This window comes from Chenopodium quinoa, unplaced genomic scaffold (genome assembly GCF_001683475.1).
Source record: "Chenopodium quinoa cultivar QQ74 unplaced genomic scaffold, ASM168347v1, whole genome shotgun sequence".
NCBI classification, from domain to species: domain Eukaryota; kingdom Viridiplantae; phylum Streptophyta; class Magnoliopsida; order Caryophyllales; family Amaranthaceae; genus Chenopodium; species Chenopodium quinoa.
The window spans coordinates 5,069,615-5,089,618 of record NW_018742345.1 but is presented as its reverse complement, the minus strand read 5'-3'; the positions used below and the strand labels follow the sequence as shown (position 1 = coordinate 5,089,618).

The 20,004-nt window shown below is 37.7% G+C and overlaps 1 protein-coding gene across 1 annotated transcript; it reads right to left on the bottom strand.

The window, feature by feature from the left end:
* Positions 1 to 6,984: 6,984 nt before the first annotated feature.
* Positions 6,985 to 8,625, bottom strand: LOC110694495. The gene is made up of 2 exons (XM_021871683.1): positions 8,519 to 8,625; positions 6,985 to 7,880 (listed from the first exon to the last, which is right to left on the bottom strand). The coding sequence occupies exon 2, from the start codon at positions 7,878 to 7,880 to the stop codon at positions 7,026 to 7,028; it is 855 nt and encodes a 284-aa protein (XP_021727375.1). The 5' UTR covers positions 8,519 to 8,625; the 3' UTR covers positions 6,985 to 7,025.
* Between the last annotated feature and the right edge of the window lie 11,379 nt (positions 8,626 to 20,004).

The window sequence follows — 20,004 nt, the reverse complement described above, 5'->3', positions numbered from 1 at the left end:
GTTTGAAGTTGCCTTAGCCCTAGACGTGAAAGGTTGAATATTTCTGAGGGTTTTGGTCCCAAATTTCTATTTCAATTATTTAATTTAATTGTTTGATTTTATTATTTTCCTTGAATTTACTAACGCGTGTATTTTGTTATTAAGAAGAGGTACGAGGCATCGAAGTAAGTAATTTTATTGTTTTATTAATCTTTTGATATAGAAATCAATCAAATCATGCTTAGATTACTTTGTTGATTCCTAGTATCATGCTATTATTTATATGCTTTATTGAGATTGATGATTATTATGATGATGATTGTTATGTTGCTTGATTTTATTGTTATTGCTTGATCACACCTTTCATGCATGCTTAAATGGAATTTGTATTTGTACTCATGCTTAATAAGATAATTAATAATCTTGTTTAGGCTAATATGATTATAATTTAAGTGATCGCCAATAATAGTTTTGTCTGTGCATTAATATTCAACCAACATAGATTAAAAAGGTTTAGGGTTAACCTATTGATTGTATGTTAGTAAGAAAGCGCACATGAATACGAGAAGAATAAAGTAGAGGCCTATTATTAGGGCAGATTCAATCTCTTTTAGGTTGGATTTGTGACGAGGGGTGGAACAAGGTCATTGAAACTAATCCTCCCTCGGTCAAACTAAATTTATAAACACTTAACCAACCTAAATACTAGTATAGAGGCAAGTCAAGGGTCGAACCCAAAGGAACGATAATGTTCAAGCGCTCTTAATTATGTGCCTAAGCTAGGTCGAAGTCTAAGGATTAAAGATAAACACTAACCAACTAACAAAACGAAGAACCAAACTAATAAAACACTAGGAACGAGGATCAACAAGTAATCATAACAATTATAGCAGCTCGGAAATACATGCAAGTCAATGGTTGTGAAGACTAATGGCAAGCTCAATCAAAAGAGTCAACAAGCTATCTCCTAGAGGTCAAACTAGCGCCAACTACGAGAGACTCTAACTTGGGGCATCACTAATCAAGCTCAATCGACAATTGCAATTCCTAAATCAATGGTTCTTATCATTAGAAACTACAATGCAATCTAGCATAATTCTCAAGGCCTAATCGAATTACACACATACAAACTTCCATTAATCACTTTAATCTCAACAATTAATCAACACAATCCCCAAATTAAGCACAATCAATCAATCATACAAGTTTCACCCTATCCCTAGCCAAAAAACTACTCAAACATCATCATCTAATCAAAAACAACTAAAGAAATCAAGAATCAACAAAATATGAAGAACAACTACACTAATCAAGCATCAAACATTAAAATCAATCCAAACAAACATGAATATTAAACAAAGCAATAAAATGAGATAGAGTTAAGAATGCTCATTAATAATAGAGAAGATTTTCAACACAATTGTCACCATTCAATCTTCAATCTCTCAATCACCAATGAAATTCCTCACTTTCTCTCTCTAAAATCTACTCCTAAACTAACCCTAAAACTATAGAGAGAAGCTCTCAACTAAGCTAAAATTATGAATTCTAATTCTCTCCAACTTATTCTAAAAACTTGGCCCAAAAATCGGGTTACAAAGATATATATAGGAGGCGCGAACAAAAACCGAGCAAGGAAGTACCCAGAGAGGCGCGGCCGTACGAGCAGGGTTGACGCGCCCGCGCACGAATATGGCGCACCCGCGCAGGCAGGTGTAGTGCCCGCGCGTCTCTGGGTTTCTTCGATCTTCTTGCGGATTCATGCGTTCGCCAAGGCCTTCAATTGAAAGCGCAACATGATGATTATAAACACTAAGAGAGGCAATCCGAAAAGCACCTGATTGTGGGTTCAACACCCCATTTTCATGAGAGTACGACTTGAAAGCGTAAGAGCTAGAACTTGGAGAATCCACTTCCTTGCATCTTGAGCTTTCCAATTGCTATGAGCTTGCTCCAAAAGCATCTTTCACCTTAGTAAATCACCAATATCAAGACCCCAATCTCGTACAATACCTACAACCACAAAAATAGAGAAAATAAAGGAGAAAATACTAGAAAAACCATAAAAATGCACAAAAGCTACAAAATGAGAGAGAAAAGGTAAAACCAAGAGCAAAATCATAAAACTAAGCATTTATTAAGTATGAAAGCCATGAAAAGAAGGTGGAAACAACCTAAATACTCATCAAATGGGTTCCATTTAGGACACCCATCAATTTGTACCTTCATCCCTAAACTTCCAGTCATGGTTCCAGACCTATTGGAGTTAACGATCTCCCGGATTGTTAAGGGGTGTAACCTTCACCCTGTGAACGGTTTACAAGTTCCTAAAACTTGTTGGCGACTCATTTTACTCTAGCTTCCTTCCCTTTGGACGCTACCATGCTTAACTGTATGATCACAATGGGGCTCTAGTGTGGTATGCTTGAAATATTGATAGGACCATAAAAGTATATTATTTTTATATATTAAACTCTTGATTTTATATTGGCATTTGATAATTTAAGAGTATAATAAGTAATTTTCTATCCTATACATGATTTACTACTATTTTATTTATTTGTTTGTAGGAAAGAAAATATCGGCATCAAATTGCATTCTACGCCACTTTGATTAAGAGAAGCAAAATTTACAAGCCAGTTGACTCTCAAATATTTCAAGCCCAATATTGTTTTATTGTGTAGGATTTTACATTTGGGCCTTGAATGAAAATATCTTCCTACTTAGCTGAGTGAAGAAAAGAGGCAGCTCAAGAACATTTCTCCTTGCTCTAAAGCATAGAGTTTTTCACTTTTTTTTTTATTTTTTTTTTATTTTATTTTAATTTTTTTTAAGAAAGAAAACAGAAATATAAACTTAAAAATAAAATGACAAAAACAAACAAAATAAATTTGGGCTGCCTCCCAATAGCACTTTATTTAGCTCGACGCCTTTTCAGCATGCTAGTTGTCATAATTTGGAACTTCTAGCTCCATCACTTCAACGTTTTGGACCTGATGACCCTCATAGTACGGCTTGAGTCGATGGCCGTTCACCTTGAATTCCTTCCCCGTATCTTCACTGCGAATCTCCCCTGCACCATGCTCATACACCTTTGTGACAACAAATGGTCCCACCCATCGAGAACGGAGTTTACCAGGAAATAGTTTGAGCCGAGAATGGTACAAGAGAACTTTCTGCCCCACTGTAAATGTCTTTCGTGTTATGCGCTCATCATGGAATGCCTTGGTCTTCTCATTGTAAATTCTCACATTCTCGAAAGCATCATTTCGGATTTCCTCAAGTTCTTGCAATTGAAGTTTCTTGTGCTCCCCCGCTGCATCCATTTCCATATTGCATTGTTTCACGGCCCAAAAGGCTTTGTGTTCCAATTCTACTGGCAGATGGCAAGGTTTACCAAACACAAGCCTGTAAGGAGACATCCCGATCGGAGTTTTATACGCTGTTCTGTACGCCCACAGAGCATCGTTGAGGCGGAGACTCCAATCTTTCCTGTTTGGATTCACAGTCTTCTCTAGAATGGACTTGATTTCTCGATTGGAGACTTCTGCCTGTCCATTTGTTTGTGGGTGATATGCAGTGGACACTCGATGAAACACATTATACTTCTTCAAGAGAGCTCCTATTGTCTTATTGCAAAAGTGTGTCCCCTTGTCAGTGATGATGGCTCTCGGGAATCCGAATCTAGCAAAAATATTTGATTTCAAAAATTCTGCAACAACTTTAGAATCATCAGTACAGGTGGCTATAGCTTCCATCCATTTCGAGACATAATTGACAGCAAGCAAAATATATTGAAAACCGAAAGAAGAGGGGAAGGGACCCATAAAATCCATACCCCAAACGTCGAAGATTTCACATATTAAGATAGGAGTTTGGGGCATTTCATTCCTAGGACCTAGTGTACCTGTTCTTTGACAACTATCACATGCCTTACAGATTTCATATGCATCTTTAAATATGGATGGCCAGTAGAATCCACTCTCTAAAACCTTGCGTGCGGTTCTCTTTGGTCCAAAATGTCCCCCACATGCATAAGAATGGCAGAAAGTTAGTATAGACAGAATTTCAGAATCGGGTACGCACCTTCTGACTAGTTGATCAACACAGTATTTCCAGAGGTATGGGTCATCCCATATGTAGTATTTTTCTATACTACGCATCTGGTCCTTTTGTGCCTTGGTGTAGCTGGCTGGAAACTTCCCAGATGCTAGAAAATTCACCAAATCAGCATACCACGGAGTTCCTGAGTTCAAGGCATGAAGTTGCTCATCGGGGAACTCTTCATTGGTTGGGGCGTGATCTTCATCAGCTTCAATAACTAACCTGCTCAAGTGATTAGCAACACTATTGTCAGAACCTTTTTTATCTTTTATTTCAACATTAAATTGTTGAAGCAATAAAATCCAACGTATTAGCCTAGGTTTGGATACATCCTTTGACCATAAATATTTCAGCGCTGCATGATCAGTAAACACAATAATTTTAGTACCCAATAAATAAGACCTGAATTTGTCTAAAGCATAAACTACAGCTAAAAGTTCTTTCTCAGTTGTAGTATAATTAGCTTGAGCTGCATACAAAGTCCTTGAGGCATAGTAGATGGCAAGGGGAACTTTTCTAACTCGCTGACCTAGCACTGCTCCTACAGCATAATTAGAAGCGTCGCACATCAACTCGAATGGGAGCTCCCAGTTAGGAGGTTGTAGAACAGGGGCAGTGACCAACTTGTCTTTCAGCTTGTCAAATGTCTGCTTACAGGCCTCATCAAAATGGAACTCCACATCTTTTTGGAGTAGTCTGCATAGTGGTTGCGCAATCTTCGAGAATCCTTCAATAAACCTGCGATAGAACCCTGCATGGCCAAGAAAAGATCGAACTTCCCGCATAGAGGCGGGGTAAGGCAGAGAAGAAATAAGATCTATTTTAGCTTTATCAACTTTTATTCCTTCAAACGACACAATATGGCCTAAAACTATACCTTGTTGAACCATGAAATGACATTTTTCAGAATTAAGCACAAGGTTAGTTTCAAGACAACGTTTAAGGACCAAAGTGAGGTGTTCTAAGCATCTATCAAAAGAATCTCCATGTACAGTGAAATCATCCATGAAAACTTCTATGAAATTTTCAAGGTAATCTGAAAAGATGCTTACCATACATCTCTGAAAAGTCGCTGGAGCATTGCACAGTCCAAATGGCATACAACGATACGCAAACGTGCCGTACGGGCATGTGAACGTCGTTTTTTCTTGATCCTCCGGAGCTATAGGAACCTGCACATAACCTGAAAAACCGTCAAGAAAACAGTAATAAGCATGACCAGCAAGACGTTCTACCATTTGATCAATAAATGGTAAGGGAAAATGATCTTTTCGAGTCAAAGAATTGAGTTTTCTGTAATCTACACAAACTCTCCACCCATTTTGTACTCGGGTGGGAACCATTTCTCCCTTATCGTTTTCCACCACTGTGACTCCTGACTTTTTTGGGACCACTTGCAAGGGACTGACCCAAGGGCTATCGGATATAGGGTATATCACCCCTAATTCAAGAAGCTTCATTACTTCTTTCTTCACCACTTCCATCATAGGTGGATTAAGTCGTCGCTGCACTTGGCTCACGGGTTTAGCTCCCTCTTCTAATAAGATTCTGTGCTGACACATAGAGGGGCTAATTCCTTTTATATCAGCAACTGTCCACCCTAGAGCTGTTTTATGTTCCTTCAGAACTTGCACCAGCTTTTGCTCTTGATTCGGAGTTAGATTACTCGCCATTATGACTGGCAAAGTGTCATTTTCTCCCAAAAATGCATACTTGAGATGGTTTGGCAGTGGCTTTAGTTCTACTTCAGGGGCCTGTACAATTGAAGGTAACAATCTGTTAGAAGTGACAGGTAACTGCATAAACCGTTTGTCATACCTTAATTGCTTATCAGGAAGTATTTCTAGAGAGGAAAAAGCTTCCTTAACTTCCCCCTTAAGCTCAAAATGTTCCTGCAAGTCAGTATACTTTTCTTTTTCCATAGGCGCAGTCAAAACAACATCTAACCCATCATGACCAGAGAGAAAGAATACCTGCTCAGTTAGTGCATCAATGACATATATACTAGAAACAGATTCACAATCAGAGGGATATCTCATGGCATCAAATAAATTAAACCGAATAACCTCCCCATCGAATTCCATGGTCAACACCCCACTGTGAACATCAATTTTAGTTCTAGATGTTTTCAGAAAAGGTCTTCCTAATAAGATAGGTGCTGCACTAGGGGATTCATCATTTGGCATATCTAAAACATAAAAATCAGCAGGAAATACCAGTTCATTCACTTGCACTAAAACATCCTCAACTACTCCTACATGGTATGTATTAGAACGGTCAGCAAGCTGAATAATCACTCGAGTGTCTTTCAAAGGTCCTAAGTTCAGAGCTTTATAGATATATAAAGGCATGACATTAATAGAAGCTCCTAAATCTAGCATGCATTTATCGTATCTCGTGTTACCTATTTTACATGGTATAGTGAAAATACCTGGATCCTTGTACTTTGGAGGAACTTTCCTCTGTAAAACAACAGACACATTCTCACTTACACTGACTTTTTCATCTCCACTCAATCTCCTCTTGTTAGTACATAACTCCTTCAAAAACTTTGCATACCGCGACACTTGTCTTATAGCTTCCAGTAAAGGTATGTTTACCTCAACCTTGCGAAAAATGTCCAGGGTCTCTTTCTCCTTTTCTTGCTCTCTCTTCTTATTCTTAGATGATAACCTGCTAGGAAATGGAACAGAAGAATTAAACTGATCAGTATTAGGAGAAACACCATCTCTTACCTTAGTGGGCTGCTTATCTTGCTCTGGAACAATAGTCCTTTGTTCCTCTTGGTGTGCTGCCAACTCTTCAGTCTTTTTCGTTGGAACCTCTAATTGCTTGCCACTTCTCAGGGAGATTGCACTCGCGTTCTCCTTTGGATTTCTCTCTGGTTGACTCGAAAGCTTATTAGAGTTCTGAGCTTGGAGCTTTCCCACTGTGTTAGCTAACTAAGAAACTTGGTTCTCCAAGTTCTTTAGACCACTTCTTGTCTCTTGCTGGAAATGCAAAGTGTTGTCAGCCATTGCCTTCACAATATCTTCCAGAGACATGCTACCAGATTGTGGCTGGGAAACTTGTTGATTTTGAGGTCGCGGCTGATATTGTGGTTGCTGATGAAACCCAGGTGGAGGATTAGAAGCTTGCTGTTGCTGGAAAGCTGGTGGTCTGAGGTTAGAGTTTCCTGCCTTCTGCTGAGCATTACCATATCTCAGGTTTGGATGATCTCTCCACCCCGGATTATAAGTCTGAGAGAATGGATCATAACGTCTTTGCTGCCCCTGACCACCACCAATCGAATTCATTTCTTCTTCTTGCAGAGTAGGACACATATCAGTTGGGTGTCCTACCATTGAACAAAGGCCACATACTTTTTCTTGCCCTTTTTCGATCATTACTCGCTCCACTAAGGAAGTGAGTTTAGCTACTTGTTGCTCGAGGTTAGAACTCACCACTTCATTAACTTGACGTACTGAGGTGGACTTGATATTTCGACCTCCTCGATACTGAGAGTTTGCAGCCATGTTTGCAATCAGTTTCTTTGCCTCGGCGGGTGTTTTGTCAACCAGTGCTCCACCACTTGCTGCATCAACTAGATTCCTGTCTGTCTCTTTGAGTCCTTCGTAAAAGTACTGTATTAATAATTGCTCACTGATTTGATGGTTTGGACAACTATCACATAGTTTCTTGAAACGCTCCCAGTACTCATGAAGTGTCTCTGCATCGTCTTTTCGAATTCCACATATTTCTTTCCTGAAGATGCTGGAAAATATCTTTCTGCGAATACTTTTAGCATTTGATCCCATGTTGTGATGGTTCCAGCAGGTACTTCAAATAACCACTCCTTGGCAGCATCAGATAAGGCAAAAGGAAATTCCTTTAACTTGAGCTGTTCGAGGGTGACACCAGCCGGTTTCATCCCTGCACATGCTATGTGAAATTCCTTCAAAAATCTGCTAGCCTCATTCATGTGAACTGAACCTAAGGAGTTAGTATTACGGAAACCTGAAAATGTGGGAAGAGCTCTAATCAACCCCGGCTTGATCTCAATTTCTGCCTCATCGTCTACTATGCACAATAAATTTGGATCAAACGTTGGAGCTGCAAGCTGCTTTAGTGTTTGATCACCCATCTCAAAAATATATTCACCCTCTTCGTCCGAAGATGAACTTTCACTGTGAGGTAACGAAATATGACGAGCTTGCTCTAGTATATGAGCACGAGTCCTTTTAGCTACAGGAAGAGTAGAAAAAGGATGAATTATAAGTCCCTGGTTCCTTGCCGCAAAATTTCTCAATCTTTGATGTTTCAAATTTCTGTCACACATACAAGAACAAGGAACTAGGTGACAAGTTAGTAAGAACGGTTAGAAAAACACAAGAAATAATAAAATAAAACGCCAATTCCCCGGCAACGGCGCCAAAATTATAGCATTTGATCCCATGTTGTGATGGTTCCAGCAGGTACTTCAAATAACCACTCCTTGGCAGCATCAGACAAGGCAAAAGGAAATGCCTTTAACTTGAGCTGTTCGAGGGTGACACCAGCCGGTTTCATCCCCGCACATGCTATGTGCAATTCCTTCAAAAATCTGCTAGCCTCATTCATGTGAACTGAACCCAAGGAGTTAGTATTACAGAAACCTGAAAATGTGGGAAGAGCTCTAATCAACCCCGGCTTGATCTCAATTTTTGCCTCATCGTCTACTATGCACAATAAATTTGGATCAAACGTTGGAGCTGCAAGCTGCTTTAGTGTTTGATCACCCATCTCAAAAATATATTCACCCTCCTCGTCCGAAGATGAACTTTCACTGTGAGGTAACGGAATATGACGAGCTTGCTCCAGTATATGAGCACGAGTCCTTTTCTTAATTGGTTTGATAATCCGCTTGAATTACGAACTAGTTGATTATGTTTGAGACCGGCCATCTTTAGTATAATTTGTTAGTTTAATTGCTAGAGTACTACCGTGTGATACGTAATTGTCCGGGTTAGTATTCCTTAGTAGCACTTAGGTATTTGATAGGTGACTGAAACTTGTCCGATATCTAAGATTATCAACCCTTTGAGTTGCACTTGAGGGAATATAATCTGAATTTCGGCGGAGAGTTGCGAGATCCAACAGTGAACAGAGGTGGTAGACGAGTGAACAGAGGTGGCTTGGTTCTGTGCATGGTTACTCTGATCATCTACTGGAAGCTTTTGGTATTTTATATATTTTGTTTACATTCAATTGTCAGCTGCTTGTTTTTACTTTGGATTAGTAGTAGAAGTTTTGTTTAGAAAATGGAAATAATAAAGTTAGTGCTTCCTTAATTTGTTCTTGAATGCGTCAGTTACTCCTGGGAATTATACTTTGATTGCTTAATATAATTTCTAGTAGTCTATTTCTATTTTGCTTTGTTAACTAGTTTAACTATGAATTCTATATGTTCTAGTATGATAACCTCAATATTTGTTATGTTAGGCTAAATTATTAGAGGGGTAGGGAGATCAATTATGCATTGGATTATTGGATTGTGAGAATTGATATGTTGTAGTCCTTGGGTATTATGTTTATATTCTTAATTGGTTTGATAATCCGCTTGAATTACAAACTAGTTGATTATGTTTGAGACCGGCCATCTTTAGTATAATTTGTTAGTTTAATTGCTAGAGTACTACCGTGTGATACGTAATTGTTCGGGTTAGTATTCCTTAGTAGCACTTAGGTATTTGATAGGTGACTGAAACTTGTCCGATATCTAAGATTATCAACCCTTTGAGTTGCACAAGTCCGAGCTTGTGAGACTCGTGGCTTAAGTTAACTACTTCCTTGTTATTAATGCGGCTAATTAATCGAGTCTAGAGAGCTTGTTCTAGATTATTAGTTAGTTAGACAATATTCCGAGAGCTCGTTTGGTATATATGCAATTAAGGGAAGTTTTGAATGCTTGTTTGTGTTCCTTGGTTAACATTAAGATATAAATGTAATTCGTATAATTCGATGAGCAATAATTGATACTCCAATGCTATAATACATCTCCCGATTCCCTATTTCATTATTTTTGATTTTATCGTATTTTAATTTTTATTAGTTTACTTCTCCGTGCTTTATTTGTTATCTAGTTAGTAGTTTATTTATTAGATCATATCATTGTTTCTTCAAAACAGGGGTTTCTAACTTACACAAGTAATAATTTGATAATCCAATTCTCTGTGGGATCGACCCTAGCTTACCCTACTACATTTTAGGAGGTTTTAGTTAGGTTAATATTTGGTAGACACGCGACAGTCGTACCAAATATTCCCTACAGTTTTTTTGGTGACTCCACTGGGGAGGATTTCTATTTTAATTCCTAAAATTAATTTTGGCAATAATTTAGAATGAGTGGATGAGACTTGAAAAGTTGAAAGTATTTCATGTGCGTAATTTTGATTAACATTTTTGGCATAAGCATTGATGTGTCTAGTTTATATAGTATTTTACCCCTTTCCCTTGGTCATAATTAGTAGTATTTTTGGCTCTTTAGAGCCACTTTTATTACTAATTGGTGTTTTCTAGTGTTTTTGTAGTTTTGCTTGAGTTTTGTAGGTAATTGCACTTTTGGAGTGTTTTCCCGGGTTTTCATGGAGCAACTACGAACTCTAGAGGAGCACGACCATCTTTGAAGCCTATGACCGGTTAGATCCGGTGATTAAGGGCTCGGTATATATGATACCGGGGTATTTGGACCAAGTATTCAAGACCTGAAGAGGAAATCCGGATTGGGCCGAAGAATCAAGTCCAATCCAAGTCCAAGCCTCGAAGAAGTAACCGGGCCTGATCGGGCAAGCTTACGCCAGTTCGGGCGGGCTCGCAGTCAGGTGCATCGAGCAAGGCGCGCCCGATCGGGTAAGAGTTAGCTCAATCGGGCGCAGATGCCCAAAAAAGATACGAAGAAAAAGGCGGGTCCGATCGGGCGGCCCTTTGCCCGATCGGGCGCGTGTTTCCGAGAGACCTGATTTGCCGAATTCTTAGTTTCTAATTAGGATTGTTTTAGAGTTGTTTAAGTATGATTTTAGTGATTAATTTTTATTTACCTTCTTTCTTAGACTTTCTCTCTCTACTTAGATTATTTTCTATCTCTAGAATTTTCTCAACTCTTGTTCTTGACTCAACTTTGTAGTTCCATTGATTTTTGTAACGATTTCTTCTCTATTAATTTCAGCAATTTTATTTCTTTATTCTCTTATGGCTTATTTAATTGCTTTATTTAGTTTAGATTTAATTATGAGTGAGTATTTTTATTTCTAGGGTTTATGGGGATCTAATAAATAATATGAAGGGGTAATTTATGATTGTTGATTGTCTATGATTAATTATTTTCCTTTTGATTGATTTAATGATATGCAATTAGCTTAGTCCTGGTTTTATTGTATGATTTTAGCAATATTGATTTGAGATTCGAGAGATGAGAATTGATGTTTAGGCTTAGTTTCAATAGGCGGACTGATTTATAAATGGTTAAGTCGAGATTCGAGAGATGAGATTTAATACCGGTAAATTAAATCTGTTATTGTAATACGTAGCGAAAGCCTTTTATGATCTGATTAATTGATGCATTGATGATTGATTATTATGTCTTACTCTGGAATATTGTTTATTGGTGAACCTATACCGTAGGCTTTTATTTCATTGAATTCCCTCTTATTTTTATTCCTTCCTACTCTTACTTTTAGTAGTTTAGTTACCCTTATAATAATAATTTGATTACTTGATTATTTTTTTTGCTTTTAATTAATTAGAAATAAATTGACTTGTTTCCCCGTGGTTCGACCCTTCTTCCCTATCTACATAGTTAGTGGATTTAGGTATTATTTTTGATTGGGTGAGTACGACTTGAGCCTGTCAAATTTTGGCGCCGTTGCCGGGGATACGGTTTTATTTTTTATTTTCTAATTATTTTTTTAGTCTAGATTATCCCCTCATGTCTCAGAGAACGTTAGTTCTTTGTGGCAATTCTCGTATTTGTCTTTTAGTTCTTTGTTTATGCCCAGGTGTTCCAGATCAGGTTACATTCCATTCGATCTTGAGAACGAGCGCTCGTTCCGTTGGCAAAAGAATCTTTATAGACAAATCCTGGCTGGTTCTAAGGAAGGCAATAATCGAAGAGACCCTCCAACTAATTCTAGTGACTCAGAAATTCCTTTAGATCCAGAATCAGAGATGGCGGTACCAAAGAAGCTCATTGATTATTCGCAGCCAAAGCTCACAGATTTTCCACACCTTACTCCCACTTCGGCCCTTGATGGAGTGCAATTTGAAATCAAACCCCAATTTATCACCATGATAGAGAGGAAGCAATTCAGTGGAGCTAAGGGTGAAGATCCTAATCTTCACATTGCATATTTCTGCCAGTATTGAAACACCATTAGACAAGCCGGGGTCACGCAGGACCAAATCAGGGAGATTCTTTTTCCCTTTTCATTATGTGGAAAAGCTAAATTATGGTTTAATGGTTTGAATAGAACTGCACTTGGTATTACTGACTGGGAAACTCTTGCCTTGAATTTTTATAATAAATATTACCCTGTAGAGAGAACAACTGTACTAAGGAGTGCTATTCAGAACTTCGCCCAAGAGGCCGATGAAACTCTATATGAGGCTTGGGAGAGGTTCAAGGATCTACAAAGAGAATGCCCCCACCATAATCTGGCACAATGGCAATTGATCCAAGCCTTTTACAATGGATTTGGAAATTCATCTGGATCATTTCTAGATTCTACAGCTTGTGGGAGATTCATGAATCTTAATGTGGAAGATGCAGGACAGGTTATCGAAGATATGGAAATACACAATTCCCATTACGGGAATCCGAGAGGGTATGCTAACAAAGAAAACATAATGTTGATTCCGTATCCTTTTTACAAGCTCAGTAAACATCTATTTGTCAGAAACTAGTATAACACCCTAGAAATTCCTTTCCTTTAAATACCCATTCTACTCTTTAAAATACGATTTAGGAATATCTAAGACATTACCGCCACCGTGAAAACGGCTAAGGCAATTATCAAAGATACACAGCGGAAGACTGAAAATTAAAAACCGTTTAAACAAGTCAACTCAAAAGTCAACCAAACGAAAGTAAAGTTTAAAACCAAACAAACAAAGTCAAATAAAATCAAACTACAACTTGGAACCATTAAAGACCATTATTCAAAACCGTTCCAAAACCAAACCTTTGTGTTAGTCCACATAAAATATGTCATAAATAAAGCATAAAACACATCGTAATCTAATGAAAGCTAGCAAGATTCACTCTTCTCTCATGCCCCATCATGATTATGCTTCAATACCTGAAAAGTTTATCTCTACTTGTTTCCACTACTCTCCATTAAAAATGGGTCATCATAGGGCCAAGGTAAAGACATGGCCAAACACACAAACACACACACAATCAGCAAAGCTGAGTACATAAGCGTAAATTAAACACACTAACATGCTTTCACCTATCAACACACTTACCTCATTGAACCTATTTACAAGCACACACATCAATCAACAAAACACAATGACTAGACACTAAATAATTCATTTAGCGTTGATTACGCATCGAATGGGTTTCCAACTATCCTCCCCCAAATAAATTGAGGTTAACTGACACGGGAGCTAACCGTGCCAGCAACAAAACCACTCAAAGGTGGTGGAATTCCTGCGCATAATAATAAATAAAAAGGAATGTACAGCGTCCTGTACTCCATTAGAAGTTATGATTAAATATAAAACCCCATAACTCCCCCCATTGTTCATACTCAAGGTATATACGTTCCAAGAGTTTTGGTGAGTAATCTCTTTCACTTTACGTTATTTACATTTTATTGGACTTGGTGATGACTCTCAAAGTATAATAAAACAATCAACAATAGTTATTCAATCAACCGAACATACCAAATTAATTCTTGAATAATTAGTGACCACATATTATTTAATGTTGAACCCTTTTTAATTCTACCTCAGTGTCAAAGACACCTTAAACGCATAAAGCGCCAAAAATCCTATCCCTCGGTGTTAAAAACACCTTAAGTGCACAAATGCACCAACATACAATTTATTCCTCGTGTACATAGACACTTATATAGCTCCTTCCTCATGCTTAAAGCATCAATAAAAATTATTTGAACCATAATAAAATTCCTTTTCAATATTCCTAACATAATTAAACATGTAGTTTAATTAATCATGCATTCTAACATGCCATAAATAAAAGTGTGGTTCAAACATAATATGCCCAAAATATAATTTTCCAATCCATAAACCATCACAAATAATTTATGCTTCACAATTCAATCACCAACACCATTAATTCACAATTCCATACATAAACCTTAGCATGATACTACTTGTAATTGATTAAAATCAAGCCTAGCATGATTCTACATCATCAAAATATGCTAAGTACGCGAACGTACCTTGAGTACGATTTTAAAATTGCCACGACTAGTAGAAATTGCTTACTTCAAAGTCTCCTACACATTAAATTCATAATAGAGTATTAAAATCCACTCTAAACAAATTTCCAGCAATATATACTATTTTAAAACCCCTCATAATTTAATTAAAGTAAGCTGAAATTATATTTAAAACACCATAATTAAGTCCCAATTAATGGGTAATTAAAATTTCTTCAAGAAACATAATATTAAGTGTTCTACATAAAATTCCAGCGCTTTATTATAATTAAAACTTGCTGTAATTAAGCTTTAAAACACTTAAAACAAAAGTCTACCCCATTGTACATCATAATCCTTCATTAACTCATAAATCAAGAACCTAGGGTTTCAAAAATTGGGGCTTTTTAATTAAAAACCAAATCTGAAAATTAATTAACATAATTACAATAACCAAACATCAAAATTAAATCTCCAAACTCATAATTTACAATTAGATTAAAGCCTAGATTATATTTGGGTAAGAAAGATTTGATTTTTAAAACTTTTTTATATTTTTTTTCGAAAGCTGTGACTGCCGACAGCAGGCCGGCGCCACTGCCGGCTGCTGCCAGCGCCGGTGGTCGCCACTGCTGCCTGCTGGTGCTGGTGGCTGGCGGACCACCGGTGGTGGTGGTTTCCGATGGTGGTGGTGCGCAAACAAGAAGGGGAAGGGAAGGAGAGAGAAAAAGAAAAAGAAAGAAGAAATAAAGAAAAAAGGGAAAGAAGTTTACCTTGGGTTTTCTCCACTCTGGGCAAAGTTGAATTGCGTCATAAGAGGGATATTTATACCCCTTCTCTATCACCCCTTTTACCCTAAACTTTCCTCCTTTAGTTTTTCCTAATCCCTTCCCTACTAAAACTTGTTAAAATCATAATTTCTTAAAATAAAACCCCAACTTCTATAAAATAATTAATTAAACAAACTTTCCTTTAGTAAAATATTCCCAACTTACATGGGATAAATAATTAAAATATCATAATTCAAATACTAAAATTATTTAAATACCCTTATAAAATACATATTTTAAATAAAATACGTATAAAAATACGGGGTATTACAACTAGATAGTCTTACTGTTACTCCTAACTCTGTAGCTAATGTTTTTGCTGTTGCTAATAATGAAGCTTTTTGTGAAAATTGTGGAATTATAGGGCATTGGGAGCAAGATTGTAGGAGTTCCATGGAGCAAATTAATGCCTTTCAAACCTATAGGCAAAATAACCCATACTCCAACTCTTATAATCCTGGTCTCCAGAACCATCCATATCTTTCTTACTAGAGTACCAATGTACAAAACCCTCCACCTTCACAACAACCACAACAACAACCTCCACCACAGTAGAAATATTACCATCCTAATTCTGGCAAGAAAAACCAAGCACAACCCTCCTCATCTTCTAACCCTGCTATGACAGAAATTAGAGCAATGCTTACAAACATGCAAAAGCATATGGAGAGTAGGGATGCACAAATTGATTCAATTATAGCTCACAATAAAATCATGGATAATCAAATTGCGTAGCTTTCATCTACCCTACAAATCCGTCAGCAGGGAGCTCTACCATCGCAACCAATCCATTCCACAAATCATGCCAATGCAATCACTCTAAGGAGTGGTTCACATTATGATGGACCTCCTATACCAGAGGATGATGGACCTGTTCCTGATCCTAATTCCTCTATACCAAACGCTAATCCTACTAACCCTACAGGGCTACAAAAAGATACTAACCCTTATAATGTTTCTTTGCAGGGTAAATCTCCGGATAAGGGAGGAGATGTACAGAGCCCATTTATCAAACTACCATTCCCCAATAGACAATTGAAGAGTAAGTTTGATAAACAATTCGGTAAGTTTTTGGAGGTTGTGAAAAACTTGTAGGTAACAGTCCTTTCACTGATTTTATAACTCTGGTTCCTAAATATGCTAAGTTTATGAAAGATATTTTGACTAGGAAAAGGGCCTTTAATGAGGTAGAAAATGTAGCTTTTACAGAGGAATGTAATGCTTTATTGTAAAATAAATCCCCTCCTAAGTTAAAGGATCTTGGTAGTTTTTCTATCCCTTGTCATATAGGATATGTTTTCATTGATAAAGCGTTGTGTGATTTGGGTGCTAGTGTCAGTGTTATGCCATCGTCTGTTTGTGCTAAACTTAATATCAGTGATTTAAAAGTTACTAATATAACTTTGCAAATGGCAGATCGTTCTGTTAAGTACCCTTTAGGTATGTTAGAGGATGTCCCTGTCAGAGTTGGTAAATTTTTTATCCCTGTTGATTTTGTTGTTTTAGACATGGCTGAGGATACACAAATTTGCATTATATTAGGTAGGCCTTTTCTCCTTGCTGCATGAGCTATTATTGATGTCAAAAATGGTAAACTAACCCTTTCTGTTGGTGATTATAATATTACTTTTAATTTAGGAAAAGTTTTGAAAGGACCTATGTTAGAGGAAAACTGTTGTTTTATTGATGTGATTGATATAATGGATGATATTTGTGATGATAGCTTACCACAGGTTCTTGCAAGGGATCCCATGGAGGAAATTCTTTGTGGAAATTTATCTGCAGATAATGCAAGCGTCTGGGGTAATGAAGTAAATGCTATTGAAAAAGATCTTTCCCTAAAAGAGTTAGACCCCAAAGAGACCATGAAGGTAGTAAATTTAGTTCAGGAATCAAAACCTGTAGAGGTTAAGAAACCTGAACTAAAACCTCTCCCTTCTCATTTAAAATATATTTTTCTTGATGAGCAGGAACTATATCCTTTGATCATCCGTATTGCACTTGATGACCTACAAACTTCCCAACTTCTAGAGGTTCTTCAAACCCATAAAAGAGCAATTAGGTACAGTATTGATGATCTTAAGGGTATTAGCCCTGATTTTTGTATGCACAGGATCCATTTAGAGGACAACTACCAGCCCTGCATTCAACCCCAGAGAAGGTTGAATCCTAATATGCAAGAAGTTGTCAAGAAAGAGGTTATGAAATTACTTGATGCAAGTATTATCTATCCTATTTCTGACTCTAAATGGGTAAGTGTTGTATAGGTGGGGCCTAAAAAGGGTGGGATCACTATGATTAAAAACGAGAAAATTGAATTGATTCCCACTAGAATTGTTATAGGGTGGTGTATGTGCATTGATTATCGTAGATTAAATCTCCACTAAAAAGGACCACTTCCCCCTTCCCTTTATAGATCAAATGCTTGAAAGGTTAGCTAATCATAAGTTCTTTTGCTATTTGGATGGGTATTCGAGATTTTTCCAAATCCAATTCTCCCTGAAGATCAGGAAAAGACTACATTTACATGTCCTTATGGTACTTTTGCATATCGTAGGATGCCCTTTGGTTTATGTAATGCCCCCGCTACCTTTCAACGTTGCATGATGAGCATTTTTTCTAATTTCATAGAGTCTATTATGGAAGTCTTTATGGATGATTTTAGCGTGTATGGTTCTTCATTTGATGCATGTTTAGTAAATCTCGCTAAAATTTTGAAACGATGTGAAGAATGAAATTTGGTGCTAAATTGGGAGAAATGTCACTTTATGGTGACAGAGGGAGTAGTTCTAGGTCATATTGTATCTAATAAGGGTATAAAAGTAGACAAAGAAAAGATTTCAGTGATTGAGCAATTACCTCCCCCAGATAATGTTAAGGGAGTTAGAAGTTTCTTAGGTCATGCGGGGTTTTATCATCGCTTTATCAAAGATTTTTCTAAAATTGCTAAACCACTAACTCAGCTTTTACTCAAGGATGCCCCTTTTATTTTTACTAACGAGTGTCTTGAGGCTTTTAACAGGATAAAGCAGGCTTTGATATCGGCACCCATCATATGTGCTCCTGATTGGAATCTTCCCTTTGAGATTATGTGTGATGCAAGTGACTTTGCACTTGGAGCCGTGCTCGGACAAAGAAAGAACAAAGTCTTGCATGCTATTTATTATGCAAGTAAAACTTTGGATGAATCCCAAGTCAACTATGCCACCACGGAGAAGGAGCTTCTTGCTGTGATTTATGCTTTAGAAAAATTTAGATCATATCTTGTTGGTTCTAAAGTTATTGTTTTTACTGACCATGCAGCTCTAAAATACTTGATAGCCAAGGCGGAATCAAAGCCTAGCCTACCCCATTGGGTTCTTTTGCTCCAGGATTTCAATATTGAGATAAAGGATAAAAAGGGAGCAGAGAACGTAGTGGCAGACCACTTGTCACGTATCAGTATGATGAGGGTAAGGATTCTCTTCCTATAGATGATTCTTTCCCTGATGACAACCTGTATGCAGTTGTAGAGTAACACCCTTGGTATGTTGATCTTGCTAATTATTTAGTGGGTGGTACTCTACCTCCTAACCAACAGAAAAAGAAATTCCTTTATGATGTTAAACATTATTTTTGGGATGATCCTTTTTTGTTTCATGAGTGTGCAGTTGGATTATTTCGCAGGTGTGTTCCCGAATGGGAAGTTCACGGTGTGCTTACTAGTTGCCACACCTCACCTTATGGAGGACATCATGGCCTCGCCAAAACGGTGGCCATGATTAATGAGTCAGATTTCTATTGGCCTACTATGTTTAAGGACGCTAACACTTTTGTGCAGGCTTGCGATTCTTGCCAGAGGACTGGCAACATCTCGCGGCGGCATGAGATGCCTCAAACTGGGATTCTAGAAGTTGAAAATTTTGATGTTTGGGGTGTTGATTACATGGACCGTTCCCTTCTTCAAATGGGAACCGCTATACACTTGTCGCCGTTGACTATGTATCCAAGTGGGTTGAGGCCATTGCCACTCCTACTAATGATGCCAAGGTAGTCACATGACTTTTCAACAAGACCATATTTCCAAGATTTGGAGTGCCTAATGCTATAATCAGTGACGGAGGATCCCACTTTCATGAGCGGAAGCTAGATACCTTCCTCAAAAAGTATGGTGTTTACCATAGGACAAGTTTAGCCTACCATCCCCAAACTAGTGGCCAAGTTGAAGTTTCCAACTGTGAGATCAAGGCCATTCTAGAGAAGGTGGTAGAAAAATCAAGGAAAGATTGGAGCGATAAGTTGGATGACACGCTTTGGGCATACAAAACTGCATTTAAGACCCCAATAGGTACTACTCTTTATAGACTCGTGTACGACAAAGCATGTCATCTTCCGGTAGAATTAGAATACAAGGCGTATTGGGCTATTAAGGTGCTCAATTTGGATGCTAAACTATCGGGAGAAAAGAGGTTACTTCAACTTAACCAACTTGATGAGTTTAGGTTGACGGCCTATGATAGTGCACGTGTCTACAAGGAGAAAACAAAAAGATGGCACGACAAGATGATAAAGTGTGATAAAGTGTTGTTGTTCAAAGAGTTCAAAGAGGGTCATAAAGTGTTGTTGTTTAACTCTAGACTTAAACTATTCCCAGGAAAGTTAAAGTCAAGGTGGTCGGGTCCTTTTACTGTCAAAAGGGCTAACAAATT